Source organism: Loxodonta africana, chromosome 2, assembly GCF_030014295.1.
Source record: "Loxodonta africana isolate mLoxAfr1 chromosome 2, mLoxAfr1.hap2, whole genome shotgun sequence".
Lineage (NCBI taxonomy): Eukaryota > Metazoa > Chordata > Mammalia > Proboscidea > Elephantidae > Loxodonta > Loxodonta africana.
In genome coordinates this window covers 102,471,246-102,488,307 of record NC_087343.1, presented here as the reverse complement: position 1 = coordinate 102,488,307, position 17,062 = coordinate 102,471,246, and the positions used below count along the sequence as shown (strand labels likewise).

The following is a 17,062-nucleotide window of genomic DNA, read 5'->3' as shown; positions in this document are numbered from 1 at the left end:
TCAATATTCTTTGCCACACCGTAATTCAAAGGCATCAATTCTTAGGTCTTCCTTACCCATTGTCCACCTTTTGCATGCATATAAGGCATCTGAAAATATCAAGGCTTGGTCCTCAAAGTAATATCCTTGCTTTTTAAGATTTTAAAGAGGTCTTCTGCAGCAGATTTGCCCAATGCAATATATCATTTAATTTCTTAACTGTTGCTTCAGTGGGCATTGAGTGTTGATCCAAGTAAAATGAAAACAACTTCAGTATTTTCTGTTTATCATGATGTTGCTTATTGGTCCAGTTGTGAGGATTTTTGTTTTCTTTATGTTGAGGTGTAATCCATACTGAAGGCAGTGGTCTTTGATCTTCATCAGTAATTGCTTCAAGTCATCTTCAGTTTTGGCAAGCAGGTTGTGCCCTCTTCACATTGCAGGTTTTTAATGAGTCTTCCTCAATCCTGACACCATGTTCTTCTTCATATAGTCTAGCTTCTTGGATTATTTGCTCAGCACACAGATTGAATAAGTATGGTGAAATAACAGAACCCTGCTGTATACATTTTTCTGATTTTAAACCCACACTGTATTCCCTTGTTCTGTTTGAATGACTGCCTCTTAATCTGTGTACAGGTTCCACATGAGCACAATTAAGTGTTTTGGAATCCCTATTGTTTGCAGTGTTATCCACAATTTGTTATGATCCACACAGTCATTTGCCTTTTGTAGTCAATAAAACATAGGTAAACATCTTTCTGGTATTTTCTGCTTTCAGCCAAGATTCATCTAACATTAGCAATGATATCCCGTTTCACATTCTCTTCTGAATTCAGTTTGAATTTCTGGCAGTTTCCTGTCAATGTACGTCTGCAGCCATTTTTGAATTATCTCCAGCAGAATTTTGCTTGCATGTGATATTAATAATATTGTTTAATAATTTCCATATTCTGTTGGATCACCTTTCTCTGGAATGGGCATGACTATGGATCTTTTCCAGTCGGTTGGCCTAGTAGCTGTCTTACAAATTTCTTGGCATAGGTGAGTAAGTGCTGCATCTGCTTGTTGAAGCATCTTAATTGGTATTCTGTCAATTCCTGGAGCCTTGTTTTTTGCCAGTGCCTTCAGTGCAGCCTGGACTTCTTCGTTCAGTACCATCAGTTCTTGATCATATGTTAACTCCTGAAATGGGTGAATGTTGATCAGTTCTTTTTGGTACAGTGACTCTGTGTATTCCTTCCATCTTCTTTTGCTGCTTCCCACATCATTCAGTTTTTCTCTACAGAATCCTTCAGTAATTGTAACTCAAGGCTTGAATTTTTTCTTCAGTTCCTTCAGCTTCAGAAATGCCGAGGGCGTTCTTCCTTTCAGTTTTCTAGCCCCAGATCTTTGCACATTGCATTTTAATACTTTACCTTGTTTTCTCCAGCCATCCTTTGAAATTTCTTGTTCAGATCTTTTACTTCATCATTTCTTCCATTCACTTTAGCTACGCTGTGCTCAAAAGCAAGTTACAGAGTCTCCTCTGATATCCATTTTGTTTTTTTCTTTTTTTCCTGTTTTATAATGGCCTCTTGTTTTCTTCATGTATGATGTCCTTGATGTCATCCTACAACTCTCTGGTCTTTGGTCATTAGTATTCAGTGCGTTTAACCTATTCTTGAGGTAGTCTCTAAATTCAGGCAGGATATGTTCAAGGTTGTACTCTGGCTCACACAGACTTGTTTTAAATTTCTTCAGCTTCAACTTGAATTTGCATATAAGCAATTGATAGTCTGTCCCTCAGTCGGCCGTTGGCCTTGTCCTGATTGATGATATTGAGCTTCTCCATCATCTCTTTCCACAAATGTAGTCAACTTGATTCCTATGTATTCCATCCAGTGAGGTCCACATGTACAGTTGTCTTTTCTGTTGTTGGAAAGAGGTATTCCCAAGGAATAAGTTGTTGGTCTTAGAATTCTATCATGCAATCTCTGGCACTGTTTCTATCACTAAGGCCATATTTTCCAACTACTGATTCTTTTTCTTTGTTTCCAACTTTCACATTCCAATCACCAGTAATTACCAATGCATCTTGATTGCATGCTTGAGCACTTTCAGACAAAGCCTAGTCATTAGCGAGCTGAACTGGACTGGTATTGGCCATTCTGGAATGGATAATCATATGGGCTACTGTGCCTGGAATGACAAATTTAAGAGGAACAGCTTTGCATTCATCATCAAAAAGAACATTTCAAGATCTATCCTAAAGTACGATGCTATTAGTGATAGGATAATATCCATATGCCTATAAGGAACACCAGTTCATAGCACTATTATTCAAATTTATGCATTAACCACTAATGCTGAAGATGAAGAAATTGGAGATTTTTACAAACTGCAGAGAAACATTAGGCTACCTGAACTGAGATATACATAATCACGATGGTAGTAAGATAAAATGATACGGGATTTGTTTTTAGGTTTAAACTTTTAGCTAGGAAAGACAAGACAGTATTTTGTTTAATTTCCTTTCTGAAACTATTAGAATATAAGCTCCATGAAGGTGGGGATTTTTGTGTTTCGACCACTCTTGTATGCTCATCATTTAAAAAACAGTGTCTGGCCACACAGTAGGTAGGTTAACATATATTTGCTGAATAGATATTGAATAAATGTGATTTTATTTTTATAACTTAAATAAGGATCATATTTCAGTTTTAGTAGTTTAAGGAATACTAATTAATATTCATTTTCTTGATTAAATTGTACTCATCTTAGAAATTTAGTTTTCAAAATTTTCTATACAACATCAATTACCTCCTAATTCTACATACTTCCAAAATTTTTTCAAACTTATTTTTTAAAATAATTTTTATTGTGCTTTAAGTGAAAGTTTACAAATCAAGTCAGTCTTAAACCTTGCTACATACTCCCAATTACTCTCCCTCCTTTTTTTTTTTTTTTTAATGATACAGCCTGCTCCCTCCCTCCACTCTCTCTTTTTGTATCCATTTCACCAGCCTCTAACCCCCTCTACCCCTCCAGGCAGAAGATATCAACATAGTCTCAAGTGTCCACCCAATCTAAGAAGCTCACTCCTCACCAGCATCTGCGACCCGTTGTCCAGTCCAATCCATGTCTGAAAAGTTGGCTTCGGGAATGGTTCCTGTCCTGGGCCAACAGAAGGTCTGGGGGCCATGACCACCAGGGTCCTTCAAGTCTCAGTCAGACGATTAAGTCTGGTCTTTTTATGAGAATTTGGGGTCTGCGTCCCACTGCTCTACCTGCCCCCTCAGGGGTTCTCTGTTGTGTTCCCTGTCAGGGCAGTCATTGGTTGTAGCCGGGCACCATTTAATTCTTCTGGTTTCAGGATGATGTAGTCTTTGGGTCATGTGGCCGTTTCTGTCTCTTGGGCTTGTAATTACCTTGTGTCCTTGGTGTTCTTCATTCTCCTTTGATCCAGGTGGGTTGAGACCAATTGATGCATCTTAGATGGCCGCTTGCTAGAGTTTAAGCCCCCAGAAGCCACTCTTCAAAGTGGGATGCAGAATGTTTTCTTAATAGATTTTATTATGCCGATTGACTTAGATGTCCCCTGAAACCATGGTCCCCAGACCCCTGCCCCTGCTACACTGGCCTTCGAGGCATTCAATTTATTCAGGAAACTTCTTTGCTTTTGGTTTAGTCCAGTTGTGCTGACCTCCCCTGTATTATATGTTGTCTTTCCCTTCACCTAAAGTAGTTCTTATCTACTATCTAATTAGTGAATACCCCTCTTCCACCCTCCCTCCCTCCCACCTTTCGTAACCACAAAAGAGTGTTTTCTTCTTAGTTTAAACTATTTCTCAAGTTCTTATGATAGTGGTCTTGTACAATATTTGTCCTTTTGCAACTGATTTCACTCAGCATAATGCCTTCCAGGTTCCTCCATGTTATGAAATCTTTCACAGATTCCTCACTGTTCTTTATCGATGCGTAGTATTCCATTGTGTGAATACACCATAATTTATTTATCCATTCATCTGTTGATGGGCATGTTGGTTACTTCCATCTTTTTGCTGTTGTAAACAGTGCTGCAATAAACATGGGTGTGCATATATCTGTTCTTGTAAAGACTCTTATTTCTCTAGGATATATTCAGAGGAGCGGGATTGCTGGGTGGTACGGTAGTTCTATTTCCAGCTTTTTAAGGAAGCACCAAATCGATTTCCAAAGTGGTTGTACCATTTTACATTCCCACCAACAGTGCATAAGTGTTCCAATCTCTCCACAGCCTCTCCAACATTATTTTGTGTTTTTTGCATTAATGCCAGCTTTGTTGGAGTGTCAGCCCACTGCGTTGGCTGAGATGAAATCTCATTATAGTTTTGATTTGCATTTCTCTAATGGCTAATGATAGTGAGCATTTCCTCATGTATGTGTTAGCTGCCTGAATGTCTTCTTTAGTGAAGTGTCTATTCATATCTTTTGACCATTTTTTAATTTGGTTATTTGTCTTTTTGTAGTTGAGTTTTTGCAGTATCATGTAGATCTCAGAGATCAGGTGCTGATCGGAAATGTCATAGCTAAAAACTTCTTCCCAGTCTGTAGGTAGTCTTTTTACTCTTTTGCAGAAGTCTTTGGATAAGCATAGGTGTTTGATTTTTAGGAGCTCCCAGTTATCTGGTTTTTCTTCTGCATTCTTAATAATGTGGGTTTTTTTTTTTTTTTAATACTGTTTATGCCATGTATTAGGGCTCCTAACGTCCCTATTTTTCTGCCATGATCTTTATCGTTTTAGATTTTATATTTAGGTCTTTGATCCATTTTGAGCTTGTTTTTGTGCATGGAGTGAGGTATGGGTCTTGTTCCATTTTTTTGCAGATGGATATCCAGTTATGCCAGCACCATTTGTTAAAAAGACTGTCTTTTCCCCGTTTAACTGTTTTGGGGCCTTTGTCAAATATCTACTGCTCATATGTGGATGGATTTATGTCTGGATTCTCAATTCTGTTCCATTGGTCTATGTATCTGTTGTTGTGCCAGTACCAGGCTGTTTTGACTACTGTGGCAGTATAATAGGTTCTAAAATCAGGTAGAGTAAGGCGTCCCACTTTGTTCTTCTTTTTCAGTAATGCCTTATTTATCCAGGGCCTCTTTCCCTTCCATATGAAGTTAGTGATTTGTTTCACCATCTCATTAAAGAATGTCGTTAAGATTTGGATCGGAATTGCATTAAATGTACAGATTGCTTCTGGTAGAATAGACATTTTTGTAATGTTAAGTCTTCCTATCCATGAGCAAGGTATGTTTTTCCACTTAGGTAAGTCTCTTTTGGTTTCTTGTAGAAGTGTATTGTAGTTTTCTTTGTACAAGTCTTTTACATCTCTGGTAAGATTTATTCCTAAGTATTTTATCTTCTTGGGGTTGCTGTAAATGGCATTGATTTGGTGATTTCCTCTTCTATGTTCTTTTTGTTGGTGTAGAGGAGCCCAACTCATTTTGGTATGTTTATCTTGTATCCTGATAATCTGCTGAACTCTTCTATTAGTTTCAGTAGTTTTCTGGAGGATTCCTTAGGGTTTTCTGTGTATAAGATCATGTCATCTGCAAATAGAGATAATTTTACTTCTTCCTTGCTAATCTGGATGCCCTTTATTTCTTTATCTAGCCTAATTGCTCTGGCTAGGACCTCCAACACAACGTTGAATAAGAGTGGTGATAAAGGGTATCCTTGTCTGGTTCCCGATTTCAATGGGGATGCTTTCAGGCTCTCTCCATTTAGGGTGATGTTGGCTGTTGGCTTTGTATAAATGCCCTTTATCATGTTGAGGAATTTTCCTTCGATTCCTATTTTGCTGAGAGTTTTTATTATGAATGGGTGTTGAACTTTGTCAAATGCCTTTTCTGCATCAATTGATAAAATCATGTGATTCTTGTTTTATTTATGTGGTAAAAAAAAAATTACATTAATTGTTTTTCTAATGTTGAACCATCCCTGCATACCTGATATGAATCCCACTTGGTCATGGTGAATTATTTTTTTGATATGTTGTTGAATTCTATTGGCTAGAATTTTGTTGAGGATTTTTGCATCTATGTTCATGAGGGATATAGGTCTGTAATTTTCTTTTTTTGTGGTGTCTTTACCTGGTTTGGGTTTCAGGGATATGGTGGCTTCATAGAATGAGTTTGGTAGTATTCCGTCCTTTTCTATGCTCTGAAATAACTTTAATAGTAGTGGTGTTAACTTGTCTCTGAAAGTTTGGTAGAACTCTGCAGTCAAGCCATCTGGACCAGGGTTTTTTTTATTGAGTTTTTTGATTACCTTTTCAATCTCTTGTTATGTGTCTAGTTGTTTTACCTGTGTTTGTGTTAGTTTAGGTAGGTAGTGTGTTTCTAGGAATTCATCCATGTGTTCTAGGTTTTCAAATTTGTTAGAGTACAATTTTTCATAGTAATCTGATATGATTCTTTTAATTTCAGTTGGGTCTGTTGTAATATCGCCCATCTCATTTCTTATTCAGGTTATTTGCTTCCTTCCTCTCCTGTTTTTCTTTTGTGAGTTTGGCCAGTGGTTTATCAATTTTGTTGATTTTTTCAAAGAACCAGTTTTTGGTCTTGTTAATTCTTTCAATTGTTTTTCTATTTTCTATTTCATTTAGTTCTGCTCTAATTTTTATTGTTTTCTTCTGGTGCCTGTGGGTTTCTTTTTTGTTCTCTTTCAGTTTGTTCAAGTTGTGGGGATAATTCTTTGATTTTGGCCCTATCTTCTTTTTGGGTGTGGGCATTTATTGATGTAAGTTGGCCTCTGAGCACCGCTTTTGCTGTGTCCCAGAGGCTTTGATAGGAAGTGTTTTCATTCTCATTGGATTCTATGTATTTCTTTATTCCATCCTTAATGTCTTCTATAATTCAGTCTTTTTTGAGCAGGGTATTGTTCAGTTTCCAAGTGTTTGATTTCTTTTCCCTGCTTTTCCTGTTATTGATTTCCAGTTTTATGGCCTTATGGTCAGAGAAGATGCTTTGTAATATTTCAATGTTTTGGATTCTGCTAAGGCTTGCTTTATGACCTAATATGTGGTCTATTCTAGAGAATGTTCCATGTGCACTAGAAAAGAAAGTATAGTTGGTTGCTGTTGGGTGGAGTGTTCTGCATAGGTCTACGAGGTCAAGTTGGTTGATTGTGGCCTTTAGATCTTCTGTGTCTTTATTGAGCTTCTTTCTGGATTTCCTGTCCTTCACCGAAAGCGGTGTGTGGAAGTCTCCTACTATTATTGTGGAGCTGTCTATCTCACTTTTCAATGCTGGCAGAGTTTGTTTTATGTATCTTGCAGCCCTGTCATTGGGTGCATAAATATTTAATATGGTTATATCTTCTTGGTGTATTATCCCTTTAATCAGTACATAGCGTCCTTATCCTTTATGATGGATTTAACTTTAAAGTCTGTTTTGTCAGAAATTAATATTGCCACACCTGCTCTTTTTTGATTGTTGTTTGCTTGATATATTTTTTCCATCCTTTGAGTTTTAGATTGTCTCTAAGTCTAAGGTGTGTCTCTTGTAGGCAGCATATAGACAGATCTTGTTTTTTAATCCATTCTGCCACCCTCTGTCTCTTTATTGGCGCATTTAGTCTATTTACATTCAGCGTAATTATGGATAGGTATGAATTTAGTGCTCTCATTTTGATGTCTTTTTTTGTGTGTTGCTGCCAGTTTCTTTTTCCCACTTAATTTTATGTGGTGAGTAGATTATCTTCATATATTGTCCTTTCCTCATATGTGTTTTTGTTGATTTTGTTTCTGCTGAGTCTCTATTTTTTTTCTTGTATTTATTTTGATGAGTAGGATAGTTTGTCTCCTTTGTGGTTACCTTATTATTTGCCCCTATTTTTCTAAATTTAAACCTAACTTTTATTTCTTTATATTGCTGTATCTTCCTCTCCATATGGAAGGTCTATGATTATATTTCTTAGTCCCTCTTTATTATTTTAATGTTGTCTTCCATCATGTAATAACATTGCTGTTACCCTGTTTTGAGCTTTTTTTTTTTTTTTTATCTTGCTTTGTTTTTTTGGATATCCCTGTCTGGGTTGACTTCTGGTTGCTCTGCCCAGTGTTCTAGTCCTGGGTTGGTCTTGGGTTGATACCTGATATTATTGAGTTTCTAACCAAAGAACTCCCTTTAGTATTTCTTGTAGTTTTCGTTTGGTTTTTACAAATTCCCTAAACTTGTGTTTATCTAGAAATGTCTTAATTTCACCTTCATATTTAAGAGACAGTTTTGCTGGATATATGATTCTCGGCAGGCAATTTTTTCCCTTCAATTTTTTAAATATGTCATCCCCTTGCCTTCTTGCCTGCATGCTTTCTGCTGAGTAGTCCAAGCTTATTCTTATTGGCTCTCCTTTGTAGGTGACTTTTTGTTTATCCCTAGCTGCTCTTATAATTCTCTCTTTATCTTTGGTTTTGGCAAGTTTGATTATAATATGTCTTGGTGACTTTCTTTTAAGATCTACCTTACGTGGAGTTCGATGAGCATCTTGGATAGATATCTTCTCATCTTTCACGATATCAGGGAAGTTTTCTGCCAACAAATCTTCAACACTTCTCTCTGTATTTTCTGTTATCCCTCCCTGTTCTGGCAGTCCAATCACTCATAGGTTATTTCTCTTGATAGAGTCCCACATGATTATTAAGGTTTCTTCAGTTTTTTAAATTCTTTTATCTGATTTTTCTTCAAATATATTAGTGCCAAGTGATTTATCTTTGAGTTCAGAAATTCTGACTTCCACTTGCTCAATTCTGCTCCTCTGACTTTCTATTGAGTTGTCTACTTCTGTAATTTTATCTTTAATCTTCTGAATTTCTGATTGCTGTCTGTCTATGGATTTTTCCAGCTTTTTAAACTTTTTATTATGTTCCTGAACAATCTAATTTCTTCAATTGCTTTCTCTGTGTGTTCCTTGGCTTGTTCTGCATATTGCCTCATTTCCTTCCTGATGTCTTGAAGGGTTCTATGTATTAAACTTTTGTATTCCGGCTCTGGTAATTCCAGGAATGCACTTTCATCTAGAAGATCCCTGGATTCTTTGTTTTGAGAGCTTGTTGAGGTGATCATGGCCTGTTTCTTTATGTGACTTGATATTGACTGTTGTCTCTGAGCCATCTATAAGTTATCGTATTAGTTTATGCTTGCTTACTGTCTTGTAGCTTCTTGTTTTGTTTTGGTTTGATATACCCAAATGGGTTGCTTGAGTGAGCTAGCTTGATTATTTTCACCTTTGGTGCTCTGATGTCCTGTCCCCAGATGGCTAGAGCTGTTTTCAGGTATATCAGTCTAGGAGTCCATTCACTTTTTTTGTATGAATTCATCTCAGGTGTCCAGATAGCTGATCATCAAGTGTGTGGTACAGGCTCTGTCCTATGGTCTTAGAGGGGCAGGGGTGATTGGCATATATACTGGTATCTGATTGCAGCAGGGGGTCATGCTCTGAACAAGGCAGGGGGCTGAGAACCAACCTGAGTGTCTCTGAGGAAAGCGCGTCTCCGTTCCCTAGAGCGTGTAGGTGGGTAGGTTCTATAGAGGGAGCATGGGCGCCCAAAGTTTTTGGTTGTAAGGACTGGGAGGTACCAGTTATCCTTGGACCCCTGTTGCGGGTGGCTGGGTGACTTGAGTGGAGCTACCAGTCCTGAGGTCCCTGATGTGGGTAGGTGAGGACCTTGTTTAATAGGCAAAGCAATGTCAACCATCAAACACCCACCTCTCCACCACACAGCTGAAATGGTTGGATCCTGCCAACAAGGGCCTACTCTCCTGATACAGGCCCACACAGGTCCATGCAGAAGGGAAAGATGCTCAAAGTCCACGGACCATTTATGCCTGGACAGGAGTGGCTTCTGTCCTGAGCTCCCCTGGTTAGTGGAGCTAGCAAATTATCTTTTCCCCCAATTACAAACTTTTTTCTTCTCCAAGGCCGGGAGGATGGCTCTAGGTGCTCAACAGTGCTTGTCTTGGGCCCAGGGAATTCAGCCGCTGAAGCCGGCTTGGGGGTGAGAGGGCACGGTAAAAAAACAAAAAAAAAGCAAGTACTTAACTTTTGCCAAGAGCTCCGTTCTTCTCAGGTTCCGGAGGTGTGATTAGGCTGTGTGGCTGGCTGCTTCTTCCCAAGGAAAGTGCAGCCAAACGCTAGTACCAGCCTGCTACTGCTGCTCTGGGAATGGTGCCTGAGGGCTGCCCGCAATTCAGGTCTGGTAACTCCTCTCTGCTTCTGAACAGTCTCTTCCTTCCCCTGCCCCTCAGTTTATTTTCTAAGCTTGCCTCTGAAGCTCAGGGCTACTAGCTTGTCATAAATATACTCATTTCACTTGTTTTTTGGGGTCTTTGTTGTAAAGAGGGCTTGCCAGAAGCATCTGTCTATTCCGCCATCTTGGCTCTGCCTCCCATACTTCCAAATTGGCATTTTCTTTTATTTTGTTAATTATTTAAAAAATGGACATACTAGTGTCATGAAGCTCTGACCTCTTAGAATACAGAAGGATAAACTTTAAGATTCAAAAGGCAAGCACTTACTATAAGTATGACATTCTTAAGGCCAAGCTGATGAGGATAAAAAAATTAGATTTAGACCATGGTTTCTAAACCTCGGCACTATTGAGATTTTGGGTCCGATAATTCTTTGTTATGCGGAGGCCGTTCTGTGCATTGTGGGATGTTTAGTAGTATCCTTGGCCTCCACTCACTAAATGCCAGTAGCATTCCCTCAGTAGTGTCAACCAAAAATGTCTCTTGGAGAGCAAAACTGTCCTCGGCTGAGAACTACTGTTTTAGAGAATGGGAATATATTCACAAAACAGTTTCATCTGGTAGTGAAAATGAGGCCAACACCCCATGAAGTGAATGCAAATATTTCAATTTAATTGAAAAGGAAGGCAAAGCAAATTTGAATCTAATCAAATGTATTATAAGCAGGAGTAGATTATCCAATAGGCAAGGTAAGCACGGTGTTTACCTTGCTTACCAGATCATCAGTAGTGAACAATTTCATATTTTTACCACATCAAAGATTCTGCTTCTACGTATGGCTGGCATCTGTCTCTTTCCCAACCCCACAGAATCTTGCTACGGAATCAAAACCTCTTTTCAAATTTACAATCCCTGACAAGGGTGGATGACCCAGTAAGTAAGCCTGTACTTACTTTGCTTATTGGGTTATCCACCCCTGATTATAGGCATAATATATTTAATGTGAAGGGAGCAAATGAATTTCAGGACTTTATAAAGCACTTAACTGCACTTTATTGATGTAACAGAATTTCAGAGTGAAAGAGCCTTTATGTTCAGCTAGTATAAACCTATTTGATGAAACTGGGATCTAAGTGGATAAATATCTTGTCTAAGGTCTTATCACCAATTAAGTGGCATCTTCATGAGTGGTATCACCAACACCTGTTTAACAGCTGTTTGAAAGAAACAAATATGTGGCCCTTTAACTTCCCAGTGTGGTATATTACATAGTAAGGGACGCAGAGCTGAATCAGTGCCCCTAATCTGGCACAGGAAGAAAGCATCACTTGACACCTAAAGGAGACAGATTTAAGTATTACAGTGATAAGCTAAAGACGCTTGTAATTCTGACTGAAAATACAAGCTCGACCCAAAACAGCCAATTTCAGTTATAAAGGTCACAGCTATAAAAACAACTTTGATTTTGAGAGTTAGTCTATCAACAACACCGAATGCCCTTATTTATGAAGCTCAATATTAAGAGAAACCCTTTTTCCTCTCTAAGGGCCAACTTTAAACTTTCACAGAAAAATCTGAAAGATGATGAGCCATAATTCATACAGCATTTTCAGAAATGCTACTAACAGCAACCTTGACCTATCTGTCAGCCCAATGGCTGTATGGGTACACACAGCACTCATACACATAGTCCTGATAGGTTATTTCAATTTCCTAAGCTCTGGTGAGAGGGTGGGTAAATGAAAATATGCTGTAATTATTGTATAGGCAGTCCCCAGGTTATGAATGAGATCCGTTCCTAAGTGTGTCTTCAAGTTCAATTTTAGATAAACTGAAATAAGCACAAACGGTTCTTATTTAGCCTTACTTTAGTGCAAGAGGCTTGAAGCCTTTTCAATGATTTAAAAGCTGCATGTGCAGCAAGCGAAGGTGATTGTGATGAAGAATATGTTGTGAGTAGGGGCGGGTTCAGTCGTTTCAAAGTAAGGGCAAATTTTTGTAATATTAAAGGACAAGCACAAGTTGTCCATAAATCGGATGTCTGTAACCTGGGAACTGCCTGTACATATATTTTAGCGAATGTAAAATTCTCTTTGTGCTTGGGGCAAAGTCTGGAATAAACCAGGTGCAAGCATCCAAGAGTCCTCTCCCTGTGGAGACAGACCAAAAAAAAAAAAAAAACCAAACCAAACCAAACCCATTGCTGTTGAGTCGATTCTGACTCATAACAACCCTATAGGACAGAGCAGACCTGCCCCATAGGGTTTCCAGGGAATGCCTGGTTGATTCAAACAGCCAACTTTTTGGTTAGCAGCCAAGCTCTAACTACTGCGCCACTTATAGGACAGAGCAGAACTGCCCCATATGGTTTCCAAAGAGTACCTGGTGGATTCAAACTGCTGACCTTTCGGACAGCGGCCATAGCTCTTAACCACTATGCCACCAGGGTTTCCTGTATAAAGATAGGGAGAAATAAATCAGGTTTTTCTCACACAGGACATGTTTAATTATTCTTCCAGCACTGAATTGTGACAGCACGTATCAAGTGCTATCTACCAAAGAAGCAGATACAGACACAATATCCAAGGTTGTTTTGGGGGGCTAGTCACGTAGGCACTATCTGTCTAGCAAGCAGCAAAATTTCAGACTCCCAGAAGGAAGTGTTCAATATAAACACTGTACAAACAGTCTAGGAACAGTGAGTCATTCTCACCAGTTATAAAATGTTGGAATAACCCCCAAAATTCAAATTTCCAGATGCTAGCCAAAAATGAACCTTGAAGTGTTCTTAGTCCTGTTATGTTAGCATTTTTCTGCATATATTATTTCATGTAATCATCACATCAAGGAAATAAAAGTTCAGTTAGCTTAGATAATGTGCCCAAGATTACACTAGACAAGGTTAGTAGTGGCGGAACAATCTGATTCTAGACCTGTACTTTTAACCACTATGCTTGGCTGCCGGTGTTTTTTTGAGGACTTTGTAAAAGTGGGGGAGGGGACTCACGTTGAAGAGAACTATGAAAGGCAAGTAGCAAAAAGGTTATGCCTTTTAAAGCAGATTATAAAATAAGTAATAAAGTAGCCATTGTGTAATGAAAAATCAATCAAAATAAATCAAGAGCTAAACAATTTTATAGACACTATTTACAGTTCTTTAATAAACCCGGTGGCGTAGTGCTTAAGTGCTACGGCTGCTAACCAAAGGGTCGGCAGTTCAAATCTGCCAGGCACTCCTTGGAAACTCTATGGGGCAGTTCTTCTCTGTCCGATAGGGTAGCTGTGAGTCAGAATTGACTTGACAGCAATGGGTAATGTTTAAGAAAAACAAAATGAACAGCATATAAGCAATTTTAATATTTTAAGAAGATTAAAGAAAGCTAAAGTTTAGTCAGATTAACATAATCAAAGGATTAAGAGATTTACTTTCACCTTATAGAGAAAAAAATAAAAGGCAAAAAGTATATGCACGTGCTGTAGAAGAAGGCAGCCCATTAGTATTCTTTTTGGTTTGTTTTCATTTTTACCTAATGGAGTGGTGTCCTGAAGTATAATCCAGTTTTCCAAATTTTTGTGTTCGGTAGCCATGCTTCTCCATGACATCCATCCATGTTGTATAATTTGGATCTAGGCCCTTAAAATTATTCCAAGATTCTGTTAAGTGAATGAAGAGGCCACTCCACATTGCTGAAAAATAATATGAAATAGGGGTTAAAGTAAGGCTTAACAACTTATTTTAATCATTAAGATAATTACAAAGAGGGAGCAGAGTCTGTAAGTTTAGAGCTCATGCTCTAGAATAAGAAATACCAGCATTAGGTGCTTTAAGCAACGATTCTGATGGTTATCTCATCTTATCAGGGGGATAAGCTCTGCAAGGAGTTATTTCCATTTTACAGATGAGTCAACTAAGGCTTAGAGGTTAAGTTGCTTAAGGCAAATATAGCTGGAATTAAATGTAAGCCTGTCTGATTCCGGAGTCCCTGGGTGGTGCTAACCGTTAATGCACTCGCTGCTAACTGAAGGATGAAGATTTCAGTCTCAGAAGAAAGGTCTGGCAATCTATTGCCAAAAAATCAGCCATTGAGAACTGTATGAAGTGCAGTTCTACTCTAGTTCACTTGGGGTTGCCATGAGTCGATTCTGACTAGACAGCCACTGTTTTTGTTGTTGTTTGTTTCCTGTCTGACTTCAGAGCTTTCTTTCCATTCCCAAAATAATCCCAAAGTATTTGGTTAATTTTCCAAATCAGTCAATTGAAAGTATAGCTGTACAGATGTTATTTCCCCAGTATCCTTATGAATTTTCTTTATTCCTTGTCCTTTTACTGGCTTTCTTTAAAATTTAAGTATACTATGAATTCTCTCTCATTTCCTACAATTAATTGTTAATTCAATGTACCTTTCTTTTCCTTTTCCCATTTCTGTGCATTCCTTACATAAATAGTATGTCTGAATAAGCTTTCTGTTCTCATCAAACAAAATGCCTTCTCTTTGGGAGGTGGCTAGCATAGTGTTTAAAAGCTTAGGCTTTGGATTGGATTACCTGGGTTTGAATCCTAACAATGCCAGTTACTGAGTGGCCTTAGATAAGTCACTTGCCCTTTCTAGACTTTAATTTTTATCTTCAAAATGGGGATAACAATGGTATCCACTTCATAGAATTGTTGCGATGCGTAAATAAATCAGTACATGTAAAGCACTTAGAATATTGCCAGGGCCATAGTAAACAAACAAAAAAACCCATTGCCATTGAGTCAGTTGTGACTCACAACAATCCTATAGAATAGAGTAGAACTGTCCCATAGGGTTTCCAAGGAGTGGCTGGTGGATTCAAACTGCCAACCTTTTGATTAGCAGCCATAGCTCTTAACCACTGTGCCACCAGAGCTCCAGGACCACGGTAAGAATGGAATACATATTAGCTTCTCTTACTGTTATTCATTACTATTATCCAATCTCTTTGTTCAAACTTTTCAAAATAAACTTCTTCCAGGAAAAGTACCACCTAATATTTTGGAGCCCTTTCGAGTTTGTTGAGCACTTTTGTAGCCTTTACTTCATTCGATGGTCAGAAGAATTCTGTTAGGTACATGGCCTGTACAGTATTACGCAGATTAGGAAACTGAGTGACTTGCTTGCTTGGTGTGGCTCATTGAAGACTAGAATCCCAGTCATCACCTCACCCGAGTCCACTGCTCATTCCACTCGGCTGATACAGAATAAAATATAAGTTAACAAAACTGTTTTGAATATACTTGGTCCTTCATAATTGAAATATCCTTTATAACATAGATTTGATTTTCTTTAACAATTGGTGACTACATAGTTGATAGTGATAGTGCTTAAAATTTAGGCAAAAGAACTTGTGACTCAAATTACAGACAATATCATCTCAGTAACTTAGAGACAAAACCAAATTGTTGGATGCTATTTATGGGTTCTAAGTCAAACAATCATAACCCAGAAAGATGGAGGAAAAATAAAACAACTCTTGTCAGAAAATAGAGAGAATTCATAAAAACTCCAATTTTTTCCTGTTTCTTAATTATTCTTCACTTAATGAATGAGCCCTGATTATACAGTGGTTAAGCACTTGCTGCTAACCAAAATGTTGGCGGTATGAACCCACTAGCTGCTCAGCAGGAAAAAGATGTGGCAGTCTGCTTTCATAAAGATTACTGCCTTGGAAACACTATGGGGCAGTTCTACTCTGTCCTATAGGATCGCTATGAGTTGGAACTGACAGCAATGGATTTATTTTATTTTTTAATGTCACTAACATTTTGCCATTAAACTTATGCCTATTTGTTAAATTACTATAATAAAATTGAACAATGGGATTTGGGTAGAAATGCACTGAGACTGAAAAGAAAGAGATTAAATGTAATCTGAAATAATACAGAAAAACTCAGATAATGATATACATCCTCTGGAGTAGTTCTACCCTGTCCTATAGGGTCAGAACAGACTGCTGTTATAAGTTGGACACTACGTGTACTCTGATATCCATGTAAGCTCTCCCACCTCCCTATGCCTTTAGTGAAAAATTTCTTTGGAAATAGAACTCTTCTAGGAAGTAAGAATGTTTCCTCATTTTGGGATCGTCAAAAGACTCTTACTCACCAATTATAAAGAAATGAAACTGTAATACATGAACCAGATAACATTTTAGATAATAAAATTCCTACTTTCAAAAAATAAATTAGGAATTCTAATAATCCCAATGCCCAATACATACCTAAAAACAAACAATTCTTATATTAGAAAAAAAAAAACAAACCAAAACCAAACATATTACATACCCAGTATGACTTACTATCCTACTTTCTGGGTATAATCTTTTTAATTGTAAATTTATTTTCAATGTGCTGCCACTTTCTTCCATTAATATTAAGCATGTTCATACCTGCTCGTGACGGGCAACAAATTGGAGAGTTTGTATAGGCACTGAGAAAGGTAGTGCCATGAGCTTTCATGAAGTTGATAAAAGGAAGTTTCACTACCTGACTCCCTGGATGAAATGTGAGTCTTCCATCCTAGAATAAAAAAATTTATCAACAATGTTGATTGCATTACAAAAGAAGTTTATTTCCTTTAACTGTAAAATACATAAGTAGCAAATGACTTTAATATAAGAATCCTTAAAAGATCAAAACGAGTGTAGAAACTATTGTAAGTATCTAGTCCATAAGTAGCTAGAATTCAATGCAGTGTTATGCTAGGATTCATGTGCATATAATAAACGTATTAAAGGACTTCCTGGGAAGCTCTTTTGAGAGATGATGGACTGATTGAATATTTATTTATTGAATACTTAACTATATGCAAGGCACTGTGCAAATCTGGTGGTATAAAGATGAATAAAACAG

At 37.8% G+C, this 17,062-nt stretch overlaps 1 protein-coding gene across 2 annotated transcripts in view; it reads right to left on the bottom strand.

The window, feature by feature from the left end:
- ARSK (arylsulfatase family member K) overlaps positions 1-17,062 on the bottom strand; it is a 52,830-nt gene that overhangs the window by 32,906 nt on the left and 2,862 nt on the right. The window contains exons 2-3 of one of the 2 annotated variants that reach the window (XM_003404720.4): positions 16,600-16,729; positions 13,719-13,878 (exon numbers count right to left, since the gene is read on the bottom strand). In XM_003404720.4, coding sequence (XP_003404768.1) covers positions 13,719-13,878; positions 16,600-16,729 — 290 coding nt within the window. Of the gene's footprint in view, positions 1-13,718; positions 13,879-15,125; positions 16,427-16,599; positions 16,730-17,062 lie in introns of those variants that run through there. The other variant, XM_064274216.1, reaches the window with a different exon arrangement.